The 20895-nt window shown below is 32.9% G+C and overlaps 1 protein-coding gene and 1 long non-coding RNA gene across 3 annotated transcripts in view; one reads left to right on the top strand and one right to left on the bottom strand.

Moving 5' to 3' along the window:
- LOC127719768 (RING finger protein 207-like) overlaps nt 1-20895 on the bottom strand; it is a 108909-nt gene that overhangs the window by 60256 nt on the left and 27758 nt on the right. The window contains exon 2 of one of the 2 annotated variants that reach the window (XM_052226029.1): nt 7778-8026. The exons of the other annotated variant lie outside the window; for it this stretch is intronic. Within the exon in view, the coding sequence (XP_052081989.1) occupies nt 7778-7980 (203 nt within the window). The 5' untranslated portion in view covers nt 7981-8026. The remainder of the gene's footprint in view (nt 1-7777; nt 8027-20895) is intronic. 2 annotated transcript variants of the gene reach the window in all.
- On the top strand, nt 11232-12307 carry LOC127719774 (uncharacterized). The gene is made up of 3 exons (XR_007990482.1): nt 11232-11387; nt 11626-11739; nt 12023-12307. It is a non-coding gene; the product is annotated as an uncharacterized LOC127719774 (long non-coding RNA).

The raw sequence follows: 20895 nt of genomic DNA on the forward strand, positions 1-20895 counted from the left end.
AGGTATTTTGTTTAGCTGCCGTAAAAAGTAACAATCAAGGATAAGGAATTTTTTTCACACAATTTTTTGTCATTTTCTGATGACTTAACTGTCGAAATTATTCACACTAGATTCATGGCATTAACGAACTTGTAACTAAAATTTTCAATTACTAACACGTTTTGCAGGATCTCAACATTGACGACTTCAAGTCTAAACCTCCTGATTGCACCTGTGCTAGTTCCCAATTCACATATAGTCCGGCTGGCCACGTTATTACCGGAGACCTCAACATTGTCGATAACACTTCCCTGCGAAATTTGTTATCCAAAGGTCCGAAATATCGTGAGCCTAAATCCATCAATTGGAAATACAACTTCAAAATACTGATGGATTCAGTCGAGGATTATGCCAGGCAGTGGGCTAAACGCGAGAAAGAAGACGTAGATACTCTTTCCGAATGGATTAAGGCTGTGAGGTCGTTGATACAAATCCGAATTAAGAAACTAAATGGGCATATCAATACCCACGCTACATCAATTTTTAAAGACCCAAATGTTGCAAAACACTTGTCCCACCTCCATGACAAATATGTTGTTGTCCCCGCAGATAAAGCCCCAAACAACATCGTTTTTGTGTGTAAATATCATTACATAAACTGCTTGATAAATGAATTAGGTATTGACAATTCACTTGGAAACTCAACATATACCCTCACGACACTTACCAAAGAGGAAATCCTAGATAATCATAGGTCTGTTCTATGTTCCTTTGGAATTTCAACCAAAGACGAAGAACTGGATCTTCCATCACTGTATTGGATACCTAAACTACATAAGTGTCCTTACAAACAACGGTATATTGCTGGGTCTTCCAAGTGCTCCACGAAACCTCTTTCTAAATTATTAACATCTATTTTATCAGCTATCAAAGCCGGGCTCCAAAGTTATTGTGAAACTGCCTATTCTAGAGGTGGCGTGAATCAGATGTGGATACTAAAAAATTCCAAAGATCTTTTAGAGTACATACAATCCAAGACTCTCTCATCTTGCAATAGTATTAAAACATTTGACTTTTCTACACTTTACACAAGTATTCCCCATTCCAAACTAAAAGACAAATTGAAAGAGTTGGTATTACTTTGTTTCATTAAAAAGAATGGCGAACGTAGATACAAGTATCTTGTTTTGGGGAGGGATAAATCCTACTTTGTAAAGAATCACTCTGATTCAAACAAAAAGTTCTCTGAAACTGACATTATCAAGATGCTTGATTTCTTGATTGACAACAGACTGTCGGAATTCCAATGGGAACCAATTGTGCCCCTCTTCTTGCCGACTTGTTTCTTTATTATTATGAGGCTGACTTCATACAGGAGCTTCTTAGGAAGAGAGATAAGAAGTTAGCAATATCCTTTAACTCTACGTTCCAATATATAGATGATGTTCTCTCACTAAATAATACAAAATTTGGTGACTATGTTGAACGAATCTATCCCATCGAACTAGATAAAGGATACTACAGATACAGTTAAGTCTGCCTCATATCTTGACTTACATCTAGAAATTGACAATGAGGGTCGGTTGAAAACAAAACTTTACGACAAAAGAGATGATTTCAGCTTCCCAATTGTGAACTTTCCATTTCTATGTAGCAACATTCCAGCAGCGCCTGCATACGGAGTATATATTTCCCAATTGATACGATATTCCCGGGCTTGTGTTTCCTATCATGATTTCCTTGATAGAGGATTGCTGCTCACAAGGAAGCTATTAAACCAAGAGTTCCAAATGGTGAAGTTGAAGTCATCCCTTCGTAAATTTTACGGACGCCATCACGAGTTGGTTGACCGTTATGGAATTACCGTTTCACAGATGATATCGGATATGTTCCTTATGTCGTAACTACAATACCCTTCCCTTTTCACGAATGTGACTTACCGAATTAGACTATTTACCGGATTTGTAATAACATAAGCAACTCGACGGGTGCCACATGTGGAGCAGGATCTGCTTACCCTTCCGGAGCACCTGAGATCACCCCCAGTTTTTGGTGGGGTTCGTGTTGCTTAGTCTTTAGTTTTCTATGTTGTGTCATCTGTACTATTATTTGTCTGTTTGTCTTTTTATTTTTGGCCATGACGTTGTCAGTTTGTTTTCGATCTATGAGTTTGACTGTCCCTATGGTATCTTTCGTCCCTCTTTTGTATTGACTGGTTTCATCGAATTTACTTCATGAAGTTTCTTACCGTTTCTCTAAAAACGATCAAGAACGATTTATGAAATGTAAAAGTTTAAAACTGAAATGATTTTAATTACTTAAAAAACAGTAAATTTCTCACGAATCGACAATGCTTCTTTTGACTTTGAGGAAAAAAAACCCCCGAAAGTTTCAAATTAATACTAAATTAAGAGTGAATCCAGATTTATTTACGGGATTCATTCTGTTTATCAAACGACAGGAAATCATCGTGTTTTAAATTCTATTACCTGTAAAAGTGTTTGAATATAACTGACCATAGTTTCACTCGTTTAGCCTGAAATAATTTTGTATTTTACAAGTTAAGTGTTTAATCTTGAGAAGACAATTTCACGCATGCATATTACATATTAAGTAAAGCACATTTTCCAATGTACACTTAATAACTTTTAAATCAGAATTGAAGATTGTCTTTACTGAAAAATTCTTAAATAATGAAGATAGTTGTAATGGAATAGAAGTTCTTTAAAATATTAGTTCTGAGCTTTATCACTACTGTCAAGTGTGATGAACACAAGTAAAAAAGTGATGATAGTGATGATAGCCAATATCTCCTAGAAATTAATTGGTTATCTCTCAAGATAACTCTCAGGATTATGATACTATACTGGACTGGCAGTTTTATTACCGAAAAAGCATTTCAAAACAAATTTGGATAAACAATGGCGATTAAGTAACCCGATCGCAATGAAATAAACAAAATAAAATTTGACCAAACCCAATTCTTCTTTTTAGGACAAATAAGTTTTGGTCATGACTGGCAAATATGACCTTTTCCGGACCGTTGGTAACAATCATTTTATACAGCAGAATACATTAGAATGTTATAGTATAACATCTGTAAATTCAGAAATTTTTTGATAATTCTATTATTGTGAAGGGACATGAATAAGTATTTTTGTTTGTTTCAATTTTGTCCATTTTTCAAAAATCGCATATATAACCCGTGTATAAGGCCAGGGATTTTTTAATTTGTTGATTTATGGATTTTCTTATTTTTATGTGAAGAAGTAAGGTCGGTCAGTCAGAAAAAAATGAAAATAAAATTCTTACAAGACATAAATATGTATATAAAAAATATTATATCTTTCAGCTTACTAACAATATTTTTGGTATGGTTTTATGTCATCATTTCTTAGTTGTAAATATTATTGCTCAGCTGTGTTAAACATACAATGCATGCCATCGTCATATTAAGATTGTAAAAAGGGGGTATGTCCAAGGAAAAACAGGAAAATAAAATGGTTATTTTACGAACGAAAAAAAGCAGCTACACGTTGCTTTTTGTCAACTTTCAGGAGACATGATGAATAATGAGATTCAAGCACGAACACATGTGAAATAAAAAAATTGCAAGCACATCGCACGGAGATAACACTAAAGTTACCACCTGTGTCATAAGCGAAGAAGACACATCCCACGGAAAGACGAGGATATCGGTTTTTGATATCCAAATAGACGAACATTTTTTCAATCTATGATTTTAGAAAATTATCAATTGTTTGTGGATATCTCTTTCCTTTTAACTTCTTTCACCTGCTCACGTTTTGACGAGTCCATTTCATCCATGAGATGAAAAATCTTACGGAATTATGACAAAAAAGGAAAAAGGAGTTATTGTAATGGGGTTTTAACATATTTTTGGTTCTGCAAAAATATTTGTTTAAAAACAAAATTTCAAGGTCAGTTTTGTTTGTCAATTGTTAGAAACGAAAACACTACGGATTCTTTTTAGATTTTAATTTTTTTAGAACAAGTTTAAACATGCTAAAATAATGCATTTAATTTCGGGAAAATGCTGCTACACAGATATTTTATTAATATATCAGGTATAATGTATTTCTTATGGTCGGTGGGAATAAAATAGCTTGAAATGTCAATTTTATTTTTTTCTTAAAATCGGTAAAATTGGGTCGGCGGATTCGTAAACCAACAAATTATTCTTATTTTGGTTACCTTGTATTGTTGAGTAGCTGTCTCATTGATGTTAACCATATATACCTTGTTCTGTTTTATATACATTAAACAAAGGTTTGAAAACATGTTTTCTGAGAAACTTTCTTCAAAACTAACAATTTTTCAGTCTTTACATTACTCAACAATTTTGTTATTGTCAAAGATATTTACTGTGGATTTCCCTTATCCGTTTGGATAAGACTACAATATCATGTTTGGCGAACATCTTTGCTTTATGAGTATCTTCTCTGCATGCTTCACACAATGGCTGGTCACATGTGTTGCAGAAGAATATCTGTTCCAATTCCTGTAATAGAAAATTACACTTTACAAAACTTTGTACATCAAAAGCCCTTTTCTGGATTTACCTTCATCAGGAACATTCAATCCTGTACGTGCAAAAGCCAGGAATGTATAAATATGTAGAATCATAAACAGCTTTACCACCAATAAGGACTGTAAAAGCATAGCCCAAATCATCTAAGTCAACTTTGTCTTGGGGAGTTTGAAACTTAGTTTCTTAATAAATTCCTAATTTATCAACAAGGAATTATAAAACATGGAAATAACCAATCTTTCAAAATAAAGACTCAGTTATCTCCCTTAGCTTACATAGACCTGACAATGTTTAGTTTCTACTGTGATAAAATTTAAACCAGCCAACAAAATGTATACCTTCAAGTTACTTTTTGTTAGAACCAATCCTAAAGATCCCTAATACATCTTTGGAATAAAGAGCTAAACAGGGCATTGTCAGGTCCTTATTAGATTAGTGAGGGGAAAGGTTCTGTGTTTTAAACAGATTTGGTTTAAAGAAAATCAGTAGTATCAGACCAAAATTTAAGAATTACAGGACTTACAATCAGTGTTCAGACGTAAAAAGTCCATTTTTGATTTTGGGTCATCGATTATCTACCTTTATGTTTGAACAAAATATGACTTCAACAAGTCAATAAATGTTATGGGAAAATTTTAAATGGTGAATTAAAACATTTCAAATATTAACTCCTGCAAGTCAAAAATTCACTAGGTCTTGTAGCTTTCTTTAGGCCATACCACAAAGATTTAAAAGTCAAGCATCCATTTGACATTGAAGAAAGATAATTGCCAACAATTGTTTACAAGAAAAAAATGAATAAAACTTTAAAAACCTGATATTATCCTGTGTGTAAAAACTACCAAATACAACATGTACAATGGAAAGTATCAGAAAATAAAATGTCAAAATAATTACAATTTCCAGGAATGTCAGATTTATTAATTATATCATTTACATGTACATGATGTAGGTGAATAACCTTGACAAACATTTTCCATGTAAAATTAATAATCAGATTTTCAGCAAAATCTGCATTTATTCTACAACACATAAATTTTTTGTACACCATGTACATTTACAGGTAAACAGACCTTTGCATGACTGGCAACAGATGTTCAGTTTTGAAATCCTAGACAAAAATCAATCTTGAAAGTGTCAATATGGCTATTTCTGTTTTTGTTTTTGTTTTTTTTGTTTCAAGTAAATGTTCAAAAGTTGAAAACCTACCAGCCTGCCAGTAAGAAAATTACACACTAAAATAAAAACACATTCATAACTTTAGCTTGACATACAGTCTAATTCATTGTTTAAACATTGAAATCATTCTGGTTCAATAATTTTAATTAGCGTCGAACTACTCATCAGTATATCATCATTATATACATGTATATACTAAGAATGTTTTTATTTTGAACCAAATAATGACAAAATTTCAAAGGTTTCCTTAAAATCTTACTTTCTTGATTTTAAAACAATGTTATAACTATTTGTTTGTGTTTGCTTCTCAATGAAATATCACACAAAAACACAACACTACATGTAGTAACTTATTTTATGTTGCAGATATGAGGTTTTAAAGTTTTTTGTGCTAAACATAACTTTTGAAAACACTTCATATGTTACTAGGGTATTCGCAAACAAAGATTTTATTAAACAATTTTCAAGAAAAAACTGTGAAGGAACTGGTAATAGACAAGTAAAGACACTATCATTTATAACTTACATTATCACAGTTAACACAATTTTCTTCCTCTTCCCCAGTAGATTCTACCAGAAACTTCATCAATCTGTCGGAAGGAGGCAGATCCTCACCATCCTTTATTTGTGTACCTAGTCTATAGATATAAAATACAAATCAAACATTTATGCATTTAATTCAGTTGTTGTCTTTGGTTGTTGTCTATTGTATTAAATACTATTTGTTACAAAAATCAGGCTGCTGGTTTTCTTGTTTGAACTGTTTTGTATTTTGTCATGTCAGGGTCTTTCGTAGCTGACTAAACATTATAAGTTTTGCTCATTATTAAAGATCTATAGTTACATCCATCCACCTCATTTCGTGTCGGGTGGATAGTGGATTCAGTCAAAAATCACTCTTGATTATGATTTTTCAGTCAACACATGGTCAATGTTGGTGTTTGATGGTGTATTACTTTGAAATACATCTCTACATATTTAATAGGAAGTATATATACATGTATCATAGGGTCAGAGATCACAAACCCTGATTTGCAGTGAATCACTTAACACCACCATACATTATTTTTAACTGAATCCTCTTGTTGTGTATACTGTATTGATTGATTACTGTATAGATTGTTTACTGTATAGATATGATAAGGTCATAAATCAGAGTATTACCACTCTTAATCATCAGCATTCAACTTGTTTCATTTTGATTCAATAAACACCATACAGAAAGATTTTGACTACAAAAGTAGAAATATAGAAAGAACAGCTGAAGAAGCAATTTTCTATTTGGCTTTTTAATATTGGAAAATGGATCAAAGGCTCAAATGGTATGGTTGCAGATGTTTCTTAAACACTGAAGGTGTGCAACATTTCTGTGACAATCAATGGATCTTAGTTTAAAACTGTATGACAAGTTGATTACATAATATAAGTACCATCATGTTGAAGTTTCCAAATATGATTACACAAAATACAAAATGTACATGATGAAGATGCCCACATTACCTTGCCTGCCCAACATGACAATACCATGAATAGACTATTTTCATATTACTGACTTTTGACTCCGGATTATATAATTTGTCGACTGGTTACCTTAGACATCATGGTACTCGGTCAAGTAAGAGCAACCGAAATAAGTAAAATCAACCATATAATCGGTGTAATTTGAGGGGAAGTTTACTCTTTTCCGATGATTTTGTAGTGAAAAAAAAATGTTAAGCAGGTAATTTCCCCCCAAAATTGTACCGATTAAAAGCTTGGTTTTACTTCTTTAGCTTGCTCTTACCTAACTTGGTACCATGATGTCCAAGGTAACCCGTCGACAAATCATACAAAAATTAAATTATATATTTAAGGTTTATATTCAATTCAGTATAAAAAATACTGCTGCAATGTATATCATTTGTTTTTTCACAATAAATTATGTTAATCATCATTATCATGTTGATATTCAAAATTGTGAACATGGTGAACACTTGAATTTCATGAAAAACATTTCTTTTACAGTGCTTATTGCAACGACTTCTCCCTGCAAAAAAAAATCAAGCAGTTGTAAGAAGTCTTACTTACCCACAGAGTGGACAAGTCATTTTCCCTTCAACATCTCTCCCGCTCAAACAACGAGAACACAAGCTATGGTAACATCCCAGAATAAATGGTTCTTCGTACTTCTCATTACACAGGTAGCACATGAGTGGGTTCCATCGTGTAACATCCAAATCATCTAAACTGTCAGGTGGGTTAAATATCTCACCAGACATGATTGTAGTCATCCAACATCAAACATTCTCAATGTCTTCCAGCATTAAATATTCAGTTCTATAAATAACGTTTATAAATTTTATAAATAAACTAATAAATCTAATACGAATTGATTGAGAAACAGTTGAATGTGGTTTTCAAAAATAGTGGATTTTTCTTGATAGACAATTTTCATATTACCAAATTTCGACTCCGGAATACATGTATATAATATTTTGACAGGCTATCATACTCTGTCATGTCTGTGGTAGAACATTCTGGTACTCAGCCATGTAATAGCAACTAAAATAATTAAAATCAAGCTTAATATTGGTTCAATTTTTGGAACAGATTAACTGTTTTATGTTTTCTATACATGACATCATCATCGAAAATCAGTTAATTTTCCCCCAAATTGCACCGATTGTATGCTTGAATTTACTTATTTTAGTTGCTCTTAATTTGTTTGTGTACTTGAGAACCAGAATGTCCTACCACAGAGTAGGTAACCTGTCCAAAGATTATATACTCTGAAGTCAAAATATAGTAATATGAAAATAGTCTATCTATAGCCAGTTTATAGCCCAAATTACAAAATTCAATGAATTTGAATCGTGCAAGTTTATTTAACATTTTGAATTTCTTAGGTTTGCTCACCAAATTATATGTTTTAATGCTTATTACTGTTATTTATGTTGTGTTTTGTATACTGTTGTTTGTCTTTCATGTCTTTAGGTCTTTTCCTTTTTTGCCATGGCGTTGTCATTTTATTTTCGACTAATGAGTTTGAATGTCCCTTTGGTATCTTCCGCCTCTCCTTTATTGTACCTTTTTATAAGATGTGAAACCAAGTCAGTTTTTATGGAAAACGCACATGAAAAATAGTTCTGTCAGATAATCATGATAATATTTACAAAAATATAAGTAAAGAATTGCTCATGTTACAGGAGATCCCAAGTCAGATTAAATATGTTAATTTTAGCATCTACAGTGTCTGAAATAATCAATTCTTAATCAAAGACATATATTGATATAAAACAAACCGTTGGGATGAATTTGTTTGGTCTTTCACATACCGGAAGTTCTCATGTTACATAATTATTTAAAAACAATCTCTGTACGGAAACGTTCATTTTTTGTATGCATCAATCACGTTCTGTGTTTTTTATAAAAATAATAATACTTGATTGAGTGCATCTGTAGTTTTGAGGTTGGAAAAAGTTTCTCTGAAACCAAGTCAAAATATTTCTGGAAAAGGCAAAACAGTAGAATATATAGCATGGAAAACAGCACAGCTTACCCTTCCAGAGCACCTGAGATCACCCCGGTGTTTGGTGGGTATCTGTTGCTCAGTCTTTAGTTTTATATGTTGTGTAATGTTGTTTGTTTGTTGTTTTTCTTTCTTTCATTTTTTTCGTTTTTGTTTTGTTATTGAGTTGTCAGTTCGTTTTCGACTTCACTTATGAGTTTGAATGTCACTTTGTTATCTTTCGCCTCCCTTTTAATAGAGGTAGGATGAGGGGCCTGATGGGTTATTTTCGTTCTTCGTGATCGGCGCATTTTCGCTATCGTGATCCGTTTTTCTACAGATTTATTTGTTTTTTATATTTTCGTGATCCGTGATCATGGAAATTTATTATCTGTGAATCGTGATTGACAAATAAAAAATCAACTCGTGAATCGTGATGAGACCCCCACATCAGGCCCCTCTAGGATGTGAGCAGAAATCAACAAAAACGATAAATATTTTGTACTTTAATTAAATTTAGTTTATATCTCAATTTTTAAAAAGATATACATAGTATAGAATGTTGGTAAAGCTCGTTGCAGGCTGTGTAAAATTCTTTTTTCAAGTTGAGGATTGTGGGAAAATAACTACTAAACTTGATGCCATATTTAATACAATCATTATTATCTCAAGGCGAAGTATATTTAAGTTTGTTGTTTTTCGTACTTAACAAAAATAATTATGCAACTGTGAAGTATCTAACCCACTATCTGCAGAAATCCCTTTCCAAAGAAGCCCATTGATATCTAAACTGACCACCGTCTAGAATCAGAAGTGAAAATAGTCAGTATGTTAAGATAGTATGAGATTTTTTTTAAACGAAAAATAATAGGTCACCGAGCTTGCTTTCAAGCTACTGGTTGTGAAAACATGACTGGGACATTTTGTATGGATTATACAGAGAAAAGGCATCATACTGTTAACAGATGGTAAACTAAATGATATAATTTTAAAATAAAATATGAAAGAATAGCTCTTATGAAATGCTTTCAGAATACCTCAACAAAAAATGGGGTCACCGTACGTTTTATCCGCTTTAACATATACAGAAAAATTCCTGTAGATTCCTTTATAAATTATACAAAATCTGAGTTACCTCCCCGTACTAAGTTGAGTTAAAAGAAAAATGATTCAAATCAAGCAAAACATTTCACTTTGTAAAAATATTAGTAATTGTAAGATAAAATCACATAACTTTGTTCATTTAAATGAAAATTCCTATTAGTAAATTACATTTCTACATTTGGCTTGATTGAAAATCTAAACCTGCTCTGCTATTTTACAATTCAAAATGGTGAAAGAATAACACACCACGTGAATAGAAATGACTTTTTTTTCTTAAATTAAGATCGTATTTTGACAGTGGAATATCAGTAAAAAAATCTCATCAAAGATACCAGGCTTATAATTTTATACGCCCGACGCGCATTTGGTCTACATGTATTAGTTTTATATGCTTCATCAATATACATTGAATACTCTTTTGAAATATCAAAAATTCAACTTCAGAGAGCGGAGAAACATGACAAATCTAATTGCATGATTGAGAAATAATTCTTGAATATATATATTTCTTTAGTAGACAAATTTTTACGAATGTTGTCTGTACAAAAATAGTTTTTGCTGTCTGACATAATCGTTCATGGTCAAATTTTTTACAAAGGCAAAACACAGATGGCAAGGAAATATTACATCAAAATTGGATTCGACAGAGAACTAGCGATTCACGTATTGATTATGAAATAATCAACAATCGGGCAAGAAAAAAAAATCAGTTAAAAACTAGGGAAAAGTCAATCAATTAAATCAATTTTTGTAACTTGCACCTTTACAAAGATTTTTTTGGTGAAGAAAATTTTGGTATTTAATCAATATATTTTCTTTTTCTTTTGAAGAGAAATGACATCTGCTCCGATTGTTTACAAAATGATCATGCATGTGTTGAATTCTCAATAATTTAAATGTATAGATTCTGTACTTTTTCTCGGAACTTATAATGATAAACATTGTAATAGAACCAACTACGCAGCATATGTTACCATAAATGATACGTTTATATATTCTACAACTGCAATTAATTAAATTATTAACACCGGTTCCTTGACGGAATTCACACGAAAATCACCAACAACAATGAAAGTAACTTTCATGGTAAGTTTCACTGAATAATTAAACTTCAATAGATAAAAAAATGAATTTTCTGTATGAATAATAATAATAATAATAATAATAATAATAATAATAATAATAATAATAATAATAATAATAATATCACACAATTATCGGTAATATAATGAAGATAGACATTGATAGACATTGATATTCCACAAATCCACTCATAATTGGAAATCAATCAAGAGTACTTTTAAGTTTTCTTTTACAAAAACAGCTGACGTTTCTGGTACTGTTCTAGTAACAAATTCGTTTGGATGGCTTTGGTGAAGGAGGAACCGATGTGGTACCTGGTTTAGGCACAGACCATGCACTGCATCTAAGTGTAGTGGTATGTTTCGTAAAAATATTAAAATAATATCTGTTGTAGTGATGGTGGATTGAATTTTCAAATAATTTTGAAAGATCTTTTGAATATGTTAACCATTCTGTAGCATGTTTGAAGACCATTTTTTTGCAAATGATAATAGAGCCCTTTATCTCGTATGAACTGTTCTAAGACTTATGATATTTTTCAAAATCATTAGAAATTGATATAAAATGTTTTAATAATGTAATAATATTCTTAGAAGAGTTTTTACAACTGCTAAACAATTTTAAATTCTATTTTTTAGATCCTTCAAGAGGAAAACCATTCCACTTTGGGACAGCTCGTTTGTTTTGTATGGCAAAAGGAAAACGTGGATCGTCACCATCTCGACCTACATGGGCACTAAAGCACAGATGGATCGAATAAAATGGCCATTATCTTTAACGATTGAAGAATGGAGGGGATATTTTTAGCTCAAATGCCCCTAAGGACTCTAATAAATATTCTTCTAAGCGTGAGAGTCGTCCAGCCGGATACAGCAGTTTGAGCATAGATTGTTTGAAACGTTGTACGAATAAGTACAGGCAACGCTATGGTAGCTATCGCCTGTTGTCAAATAACTGCCACCACTTTGCTAATCGCTTCTCCGATATGTTATGCAGCAGAACCACGTGTCCTTCGTGGTGTTCTTAAATTGAAATGATTATAATCTACTATCATTAAATGTCACTTCCTCTTCTAGCTTTTTATACACTAATTTTGATATGAAGGTTTATGTTATGGAATATATAAATAAGGAGATCTGGTATGATTGCCAATGATACAACTCTCCACCATTGACGAAATGAAGTAGAAGGTTATCAGCTATAGGTCAGTACGGCCTTCAACAATGAGCAAAACCCATACCGCATATCAAGCTAAAAAAGGCCCCGAACTGACAAATGTAAAACAATTCAAACGAGAAACTCACGTCCCGATTTATGTACAAAACCATTAATGAAAAAACAAATACGATATACACCAACAAAAGAGGGACGAAAGATACCAGAGGGACAGTCAAACTCATAGATCGAAAACAAACTGACAACGCCATGGCCAACAATAAAAAGACAAACAGACAAATAATAGTACAGATGACACAACATAGAAAACTAAAGACTAAGCAACACGAACCCAACCAAAAACTGGGGGTGATCTCAGGTGCTCCGGAAGGGTAAGCAGATCCTGCTCCACATGTGACACCCGTCGTGTTACTTATGTTATTACAAATCCGGTAAATAGTCTAATTCGGTAAGTCACATTCGTGAAAAGGGAGGGTATTGTAGTTACGACATAAGGAACATATCCGATATCATCTGTGAAACGGTTATACCATAACGGTCAACCAGCTCGTGATGGCGTCCGTAAAATTTACGAAGGGATGACTTCAACTTCACCATTTGGAACTCTTGGTTTAATAGCTTCCTTGTGAGCAGCAATCCTCTATCAAAGAAATCATGATAGGAAACACAAGCCCGGGAATATTGTATCAATTGGAGAGATATATACTCCACTATATTATAGGCTCCTGACAGGAAGAACGTGGCGGGGTTAAACATGTTAGCGGGCGCCCAACCCTTCCCCTGACCATCGACAGTGGTGCAACAACACAACACACGAATAAACTATACAAAGTTATAAACATAAAACAAATATCATCAACAGCAACAAATAAATGCTCCTGACATGGGACAGGCACTTATAGAATGTAGCGGGATTAAACATATTTGCGGCGCCCAACCCTTCCCACTGACCTGTGACAGAGGTGTTACACCACAACATAAGAACAAAGTAAAAAAAAAACATTTGAAAAGGCCGATAGTTTGTTTTCTAATTGGATTTGTTATTTTGATGAGAATTGTATCAAATGGGTTAAAATACCTTAAACAATTGAAGATTATAGAGAAAACATTTGCCTTTTATTGATCTAGAAAGTAACCGCTTTACGTTTGATCCTTTTTTATTTTATCAGCTCTTCAGTGTTTGTATCGGGATTTGAATTTACAAATATTTTGACCTCGAGCGTCGTCACTTAAGAGACATTAAATGAAATACGTGCGGGTGCAGTAATATTGGTACCGTTAATGTTATTACTACTACTGGGTCGATAACTTTGCTGGTGGACTGTTAGTCCTCGAGGATATCATTAGCCCAGTAGCTAGTACTTCGGTATTAGCATGAACATACTGATATTGTTTTAATTAAATTTGCTATTATAGAATTTCAAACTCATTTTGAATTAAGTACGTGTCTCCCACATGCATAGCTCTGATATCTTGTCTGGGTTTGGTTTTATTTCTTGTCCGTTTTGATTTTCTCATCTCGTCGAAGTATGTATTAGGTTTTGGATTTTAAATGTTTTGGCCTCGAGCATCACTTTAACGACATTAATTTTCCGACAAAATACGCATCTAGTGCAGTAAAATTGGTACCGTTAATGTTATTATCAGAAGGTCATGAATGATGAACTAAGATTCCAAAAGTGTTGTAAAATTACCGTTTTAGAATAACTGCCATGTACATCACTTTGACTGTTGTTCACCAATAAAAAAAAAAAAAAAAAAAAAAAAAAAAAAGAAAACACTTCACAAATTTGCTGTTTCCGAAGCATTTTTCTGGATAAACCTTTACCAGGAACACTCAAACGCAAAGCATTGATATATGAGGGTCTGGATGGGGTTTACAGAGTACAGAATAATTGGCCAATACTACACAACAATGGGCAAAAAAAAAATGAAATGACCGTTATCAAAACTAGCAAACTAAAAAAAAAAAAAAACTCATCCTTTAAATTTAATCAATTTAATCAAGTATTAGACAAAGCAACGCTTCTGATCTTTTGGTTTTAAGTCGTAAATTACTAAAAATTTAATGGGGTCATTCGAATTTTTTTTTTGCGTTAAAACATAGAACAAAATACATAAAAAGGATAACAGAAATTATCAGATATTGGACAGTACTGTACATCAGACCACACCAAACACAGCCACACGACTCCTCCGAACAATAGACGTACAAAGACAAACAACGGAAAAACATATGGTGCAGATAGCCATACTTGGCACAGGCACACAATGTTGTTGGGTTTTTGCTTCGATGTTCTCTTCACAACTTAGCATTATTTCCTAGGATTGCTGTGACAAAAAATAGGAAAGCCACTGATATCTATATACATTGTGGTAATATAACCAAATGGGCAATGTAAAGAAAAAAAACTGAAATAGAAAGAGTAAAGCAAATGGATGACAAAGAAATGCAACCGATTTTGTCTACTGATTTAATCATTGCACCAAGCAAAATACTCATTACGAAGACCGTTAAACTAACCAAGGTTGGATTCGCTTTCCCTCCCACCAAACCTTGAATGTATTATCTTTGTTCCTGTCTTGTTAAGTGTTTTTGTTCAACCCGTGAAATTACTCGAATTTTGAATGTTCCCCGAGTTGAGGCTAATGAAAAAGGCACCATATTTTTCTATTTTTTAATATATAGACATCAATTTTAGTATATCAAACATCTCTTTGCTAGCTAAGACATCTATATCCCACTGCTGACATCTGTTTGAGAGCATTCCATGACATCATGTCCCTGTACTTAAAGACATCGTGGAGAGCACCTAAATTTGATTTATATATGTTGCAAAAGCCACAGTTCAAATAGCAATTAACATGGGTGTCAAATGCGTAGGATTTTAACTCCTCACATTTTTCTCCCGCATTTACATTTTCCTGGTATTTTCCGATCAGTTTTCTTGTCAAGCATGGTCTGACACAATTAATCCAATGTTTTTACCTCACCTTGTAAACTTGTAGTATAGGTTTCTAAATGATCGCAGTACTTGTAGCCGTAACCAATTAGATAACCAGATGACCCACACCGCCTTCTATCTTCAAAGCATTTATCAGTCACCATTTCGGCCTTTCCGTGTACAAGATGAATCTACCAGTTCTGTTTAATGAAGAATTAAAATACTAGAAGCACATACTCGATTGTTTTGAAATACTGTCAAGAGATCTTAAGCTGAGTAAACCGTTGATGTCCTATAAACAGGAAGTGTTTACTGCCAAATTCAAACAACAGTAAAGTATCATAGAAACCAAACGGTGTATAATACGTTTAAATTATTAAATCACACAGATAACAAATGCAAGATATACAAGCATTTGAAAACTATAATTCTGAAGGGAAAAACGATATTCCCGAATTTTATAAATGAAATGTATCGGGAAGAAAGAATATGAAAGTAAAAGAAAGTGGTGAGATAACAAAATTAAAACATAAAGAGAAAAAGTGAGATGCTTTTAATTTGATATTAACAGATACACAATTTCAAAATAATATGCATGCCGCGTACAGGAAAAAAAGTCAAATGAGTTCCAAAGCATGACGTAAAAGTTGAAAATAAGAAACGACAACGACTTAACTAAAATTAAGGTGCTCCTTCCTTAATGCACAAGATCTTCCGGGTTTAAATATATTTTTTAAGTATTTCTGGATTTTTTCCAATCCCTTATTCATTTTCTCGTGCTTAATCAAACAAGGAAGAATAATAAAAAAAACCCAGGATCTTCCTGTTTTATTTTGCTATAATTTTAATTGTTAAGTACAACTGTTTTAAAAAAAATCAGACAGGCTCCATGATAATGGTGAATTGTGGTGAAAATAGCGCAGATATTTAAGGGTCTCGTTTCATTTAATTACTGGTACAATTGAAAAATATGAAATCAGTTTGTGGAAATCTCTTTGGTATTATAATATTAATTTTTACATTTTACATAGATTCTACTGCAATTCTAAGTTTAATGTATTCTATATAATTTATATCTCCTGTAATCAGACAGATATTCGAAAAACAAAAATACAATAAATAAGCTGTTTGTTTTCGTCAATATTTTTTTGTTAGAACCTGATATACTATATACACACCTCTATGTCTATTGTTGACAACTGTACATTGCTCTCTAGATGACTTTTGGTTATCAGCGGTTATTGGCGTGAGCCCCGCATTTACATTTTTTATATTTTAATTACCTTAAGAAATGGTAATACTTGTACGTTTAAAGTAATCCCATTGTTTACAAACACAGGGTTTGTATATATCAACTGTGGTACATGTGTACAAGGGCGGACAGCAAGACCGTACAGCAGTTTTAATAAAACTCCAGTTTCGAAGAGGACGGAAATAGAAATACGACCACAGCTCAAGTATATATTGAGGCCAGATGGATAAAAAGCATATTGCCAAAATGCGGTTAAAAATTCATGTAAAAAATATGTAAAGGATTTCCTTGTAAGCAATTGTATAAACGAGAACACACATTTCTTCGCTAGTATATAAAAGAAATAGAAATCAAATGACAATCAAATTTCCACTGTAATCGATTCTCCTGCGCATGCCAATATGAAGTTTGTTTTACGGGTATGTTAACTATATTCACAACTTTCTATAGCCCTTGAACGATTTAGAGCTCATTGTTTAGACACTTTTTTGAAGACTGTATGTTGCCCTCTAGATATCTATTAATTGTCTATTGTTGTTGGGCTGCTGTCTCATTGACGTTTAGCAATATTTCTTTTATTCAAAGATATGACATTTTATTTTTAAGTTTAGAATATTGATATATAGGGATAATTATTAAATAGATATGAAACTCAAACTGAGACTCTAAAAATTCATGTTATACCTAAGTAAAATCTTTCCCATCTTGGAGATGTTTATTCTATAGCTTGAAATTTCTCATTCGATAACAAAAGTTCATATATAACAGTTTCGTATATTTGTTTTTACAATAAAAATTAATCAACAGTACTCATTTCTTATCAAAATAATTTGTAAGAAAAATCCCATGCGTTAAACTATATTGTATGCGCATAGCAGTGTATATATACTTTTATTTGTTAATGCCATTTTTGCAGATAATCTTTTTGACAATGGTAGTTCTAGTTACTGGCTCTGCTGGTTGGTGGTGTTGCAGAAAAAGTTACAAATGCAAAGGTAATTGTATTTCTATATGTCATTTAGTACAACATTTCTCATATTTATCTATGGAGTCGATATTTATCGTAAATGGACGGGAACAGTGGAGCAGTATTTACATTGTATTTCTTTCGGTTAAAAGGAATTCAACATGTTTAAAATAATCAACTCATTCAAGATATCACTCTTCCACAACTTGCGTTATATTCAGAATTTGAGAAAATGAAATTATGCGTTCTTTTTATGAAACGTCTGCGGGCTTTACACCCTGCTGTTATGCTTTAACAGTTGTGTATAATGTAACGAAGAATTCATTTCTGTTAGGGTAAAATGTCAATTCAGGGACAGTTCGGTCATCCCCAAAAATACAAAAAATACAACAAATTTTTATAGCTTGCAATAAGATATGAGTTTTGTTCATAGTTGAAGGCCTTACGCGGAACTAAAGTTGTTTTCAATCTCTGGTCGCAGATAGATGGTTGTCTCTTTGTGTGATTTTGGGGTCATAAATAGCATAAGACGCTTAACCTGTCGACGCACCCAATCACGCTCCTTGATTTGTCTTCTTATAGGCAAACTACTGTTGCCTTTTTATGTGGCAATCATACCACACCTCCTTATCTTTATACTGATATGACCATCGGTTCCATATCTTAAATGTTAAATGTTGCTATCTAGATCTATCTTGAAATTTGACGACATAATGTGTAGTTTAGAATGGTTTGTAAACATGTTGTATATGTATTTTTCATTATATTTTTGCAACATAATCAAGGGTCAATATACATTGTATACTTTCAAAATGCAACATCGTTTAGATTACTTGTTATGCAGACTATCTGCAGATCATGACATTCATACTTCACATTTATGATAAAAAGTGATATACAAAAATATCTCATGCACCTTTATGTGATTATGGTTCTAATAAGATACACTGTGCGTGTTACAAAATTTAAACAAACAACCTACGTAATCTTTTGTAACTTGTAGATCCTTCTAGAGGAGAGCCTTACTATTTTGGAACAACAAAATTATTCTGCATGACGAAGAAAGGAAAGCGAGATGCACCATCGCGAGGCACTAAAGCTCTTAGTCATAGATGGATCCAATACAAAGGATATTATTTTGAAAGAATAAACAGCGGCGATATCTATACTCATGGATCCTCAACGGAATCTGACAAGTGCTCAACCAAGCGTGAAAGTAAACCCGCTGGATATAGTTCTCTAAGCGTGGACTGTATCAAACGCTGCACAAATAATTATCAAAGAAAATATGGATCATATGGATGGTGGGGAAACAACTGCCATCATTTTGCAAACCGTATCTCCAAAATTCTATGTACCAAAACAACCTGCCCCTCATGGTGTGAATAATGCACTGGCGTCAATATTTACCTGCACTGTACCTGTTTATTCTGTAAGAAAGAAGGAGTACATATATATATATAATGTACTGACATATCTAAGGATACAATTTTGTGATTATTACTTTGAACTTTAATTTCATTTCTTGCTCATTTGAAAATAAAAACTACATCATTTGAAAAAAAAAAAAAAAAAAAAAAAACGTATCGCAGACTATTTCGTCTTTTTTTGGGTTCGTCCTGAAATTTTACGTTTTTCTTTAATTTCTCTTTACCAAATTGACAGATTACACGGTTTATTGGGTAATACGATAGACGCACAATTGCCTGATTTTGATGATAAAACATAATATGTCGCAATCAAAGTCAAACTGCGTCATCGTGATACAAGTTACGTTTACATTTGCTATAAAGGGTTAATTCAGACGTTAAAGAAGGTGATATAAATTGGTATCATACATTTTTATTTGTCGAATTAACAGGGTTAAAAATAGTCCAAAACGATTACGTCTCGTTTACCTTTATTTGTGATATCCTTTATCGTCATCTTTGAACTAAAAAGGATATGTGATGTGAATCTATTGCGATAACTATCAATCCACAAACAAAAACGAGGATGTAAACAACTACACATCACCATACGGCCTTCACTAATGAGCAAAAATTCAAACAAGTCTATAGCCTAAGGAACAACTAACGTTAACCATCTGATTACAGGATAACATGTTCCTGACTAAGAATCGGCAAGACCATACGTTATAATAACTGGGTAGCAATAAAGGTGAAATTTTATTCTCTTGGCAATAACAACCAAAGTTGCTCTTGCTTAAGTTGTTCTTTGTGCTCTTTTAATATTTCAATGTCTGTGTTGTCGATCCTTTGCCATGAAAAATGTGTTTCGATTCAATTTAAAAATTAACGCTCGGTCAAATTTTAGGGTTTGCAAATTTACATGACCGATTCCAAAGCACCCGAGATCACCCCGGTTATTGTTGGGGTTTGTGTTGCTCAGTCTAGTTACATGAACCGTTAGAAATATCGTATGTCCATTTCAAGTGAACCGAGGAATAAGGCTCTAAATCGTAATTTTAAAAGATCACTTCACAATGAACAAGTGTACTAACTAAATTATGAAAGTAAATGTTTGATTTCTTTGCCAGATTTATTTTATTGATATCAATCTATCATGGCTTTGTTCTTCAGTTCAATAGTTGTGGCGTGATCGTCAGTTTGCAAAGAATTCCGCTCAAACCGGTGCTAGGGAGCGTCTCAAACTTGCAGTGAGATGAGAGTTTTTGCTCCGCGTTGAAGGTCTCACTGTGACTTTGCGATAAATAACAGCAATAAAAGCGATGTTGCTTTGCTTTTTGGATTTTGTTAAGCTATGCATGTACTGATTTTGTGTCATGGATGGATACCCCATATCCTTTATTATTTTCTATTAAGTTTCGTGTGACTTCACATTGAACAAGATTAGTGTACCAAGTTTTAGGAGATCAAACCTGAATGGTTAAAACCAAAAACTTTAACCTCAAAATGTACTTATTTCCAACTATCACCGTAATAGTCAAAATCATAATTTGGCATATAATGTAAAAAAGTCACATGTAATGAACATTTGTACCAAGTTTACAATTTATGTGACCACATCTTCATGGTAAACTATCTTAACCAAACACTTTAAACGAGGGGGGGGGGGGGGGGGGGGGGACTGAAAAACGGACGGACAGACGGACGGATGCAGTGACCAGTAAACACAATGCCCCTTTATCATCGTAGACGGGCATACAAA

This window comes from Mytilus californianus, unplaced genomic scaffold (genome assembly GCF_021869535.1).
Source record: "Mytilus californianus isolate M0D057914Y unplaced genomic scaffold, xbMytCali1.0.p SCAF_11, whole genome shotgun sequence".
Taxonomy (NCBI): Eukaryota; Metazoa; Mollusca; class Bivalvia; order Mytilida; family Mytilidae; genus Mytilus; species Mytilus californianus.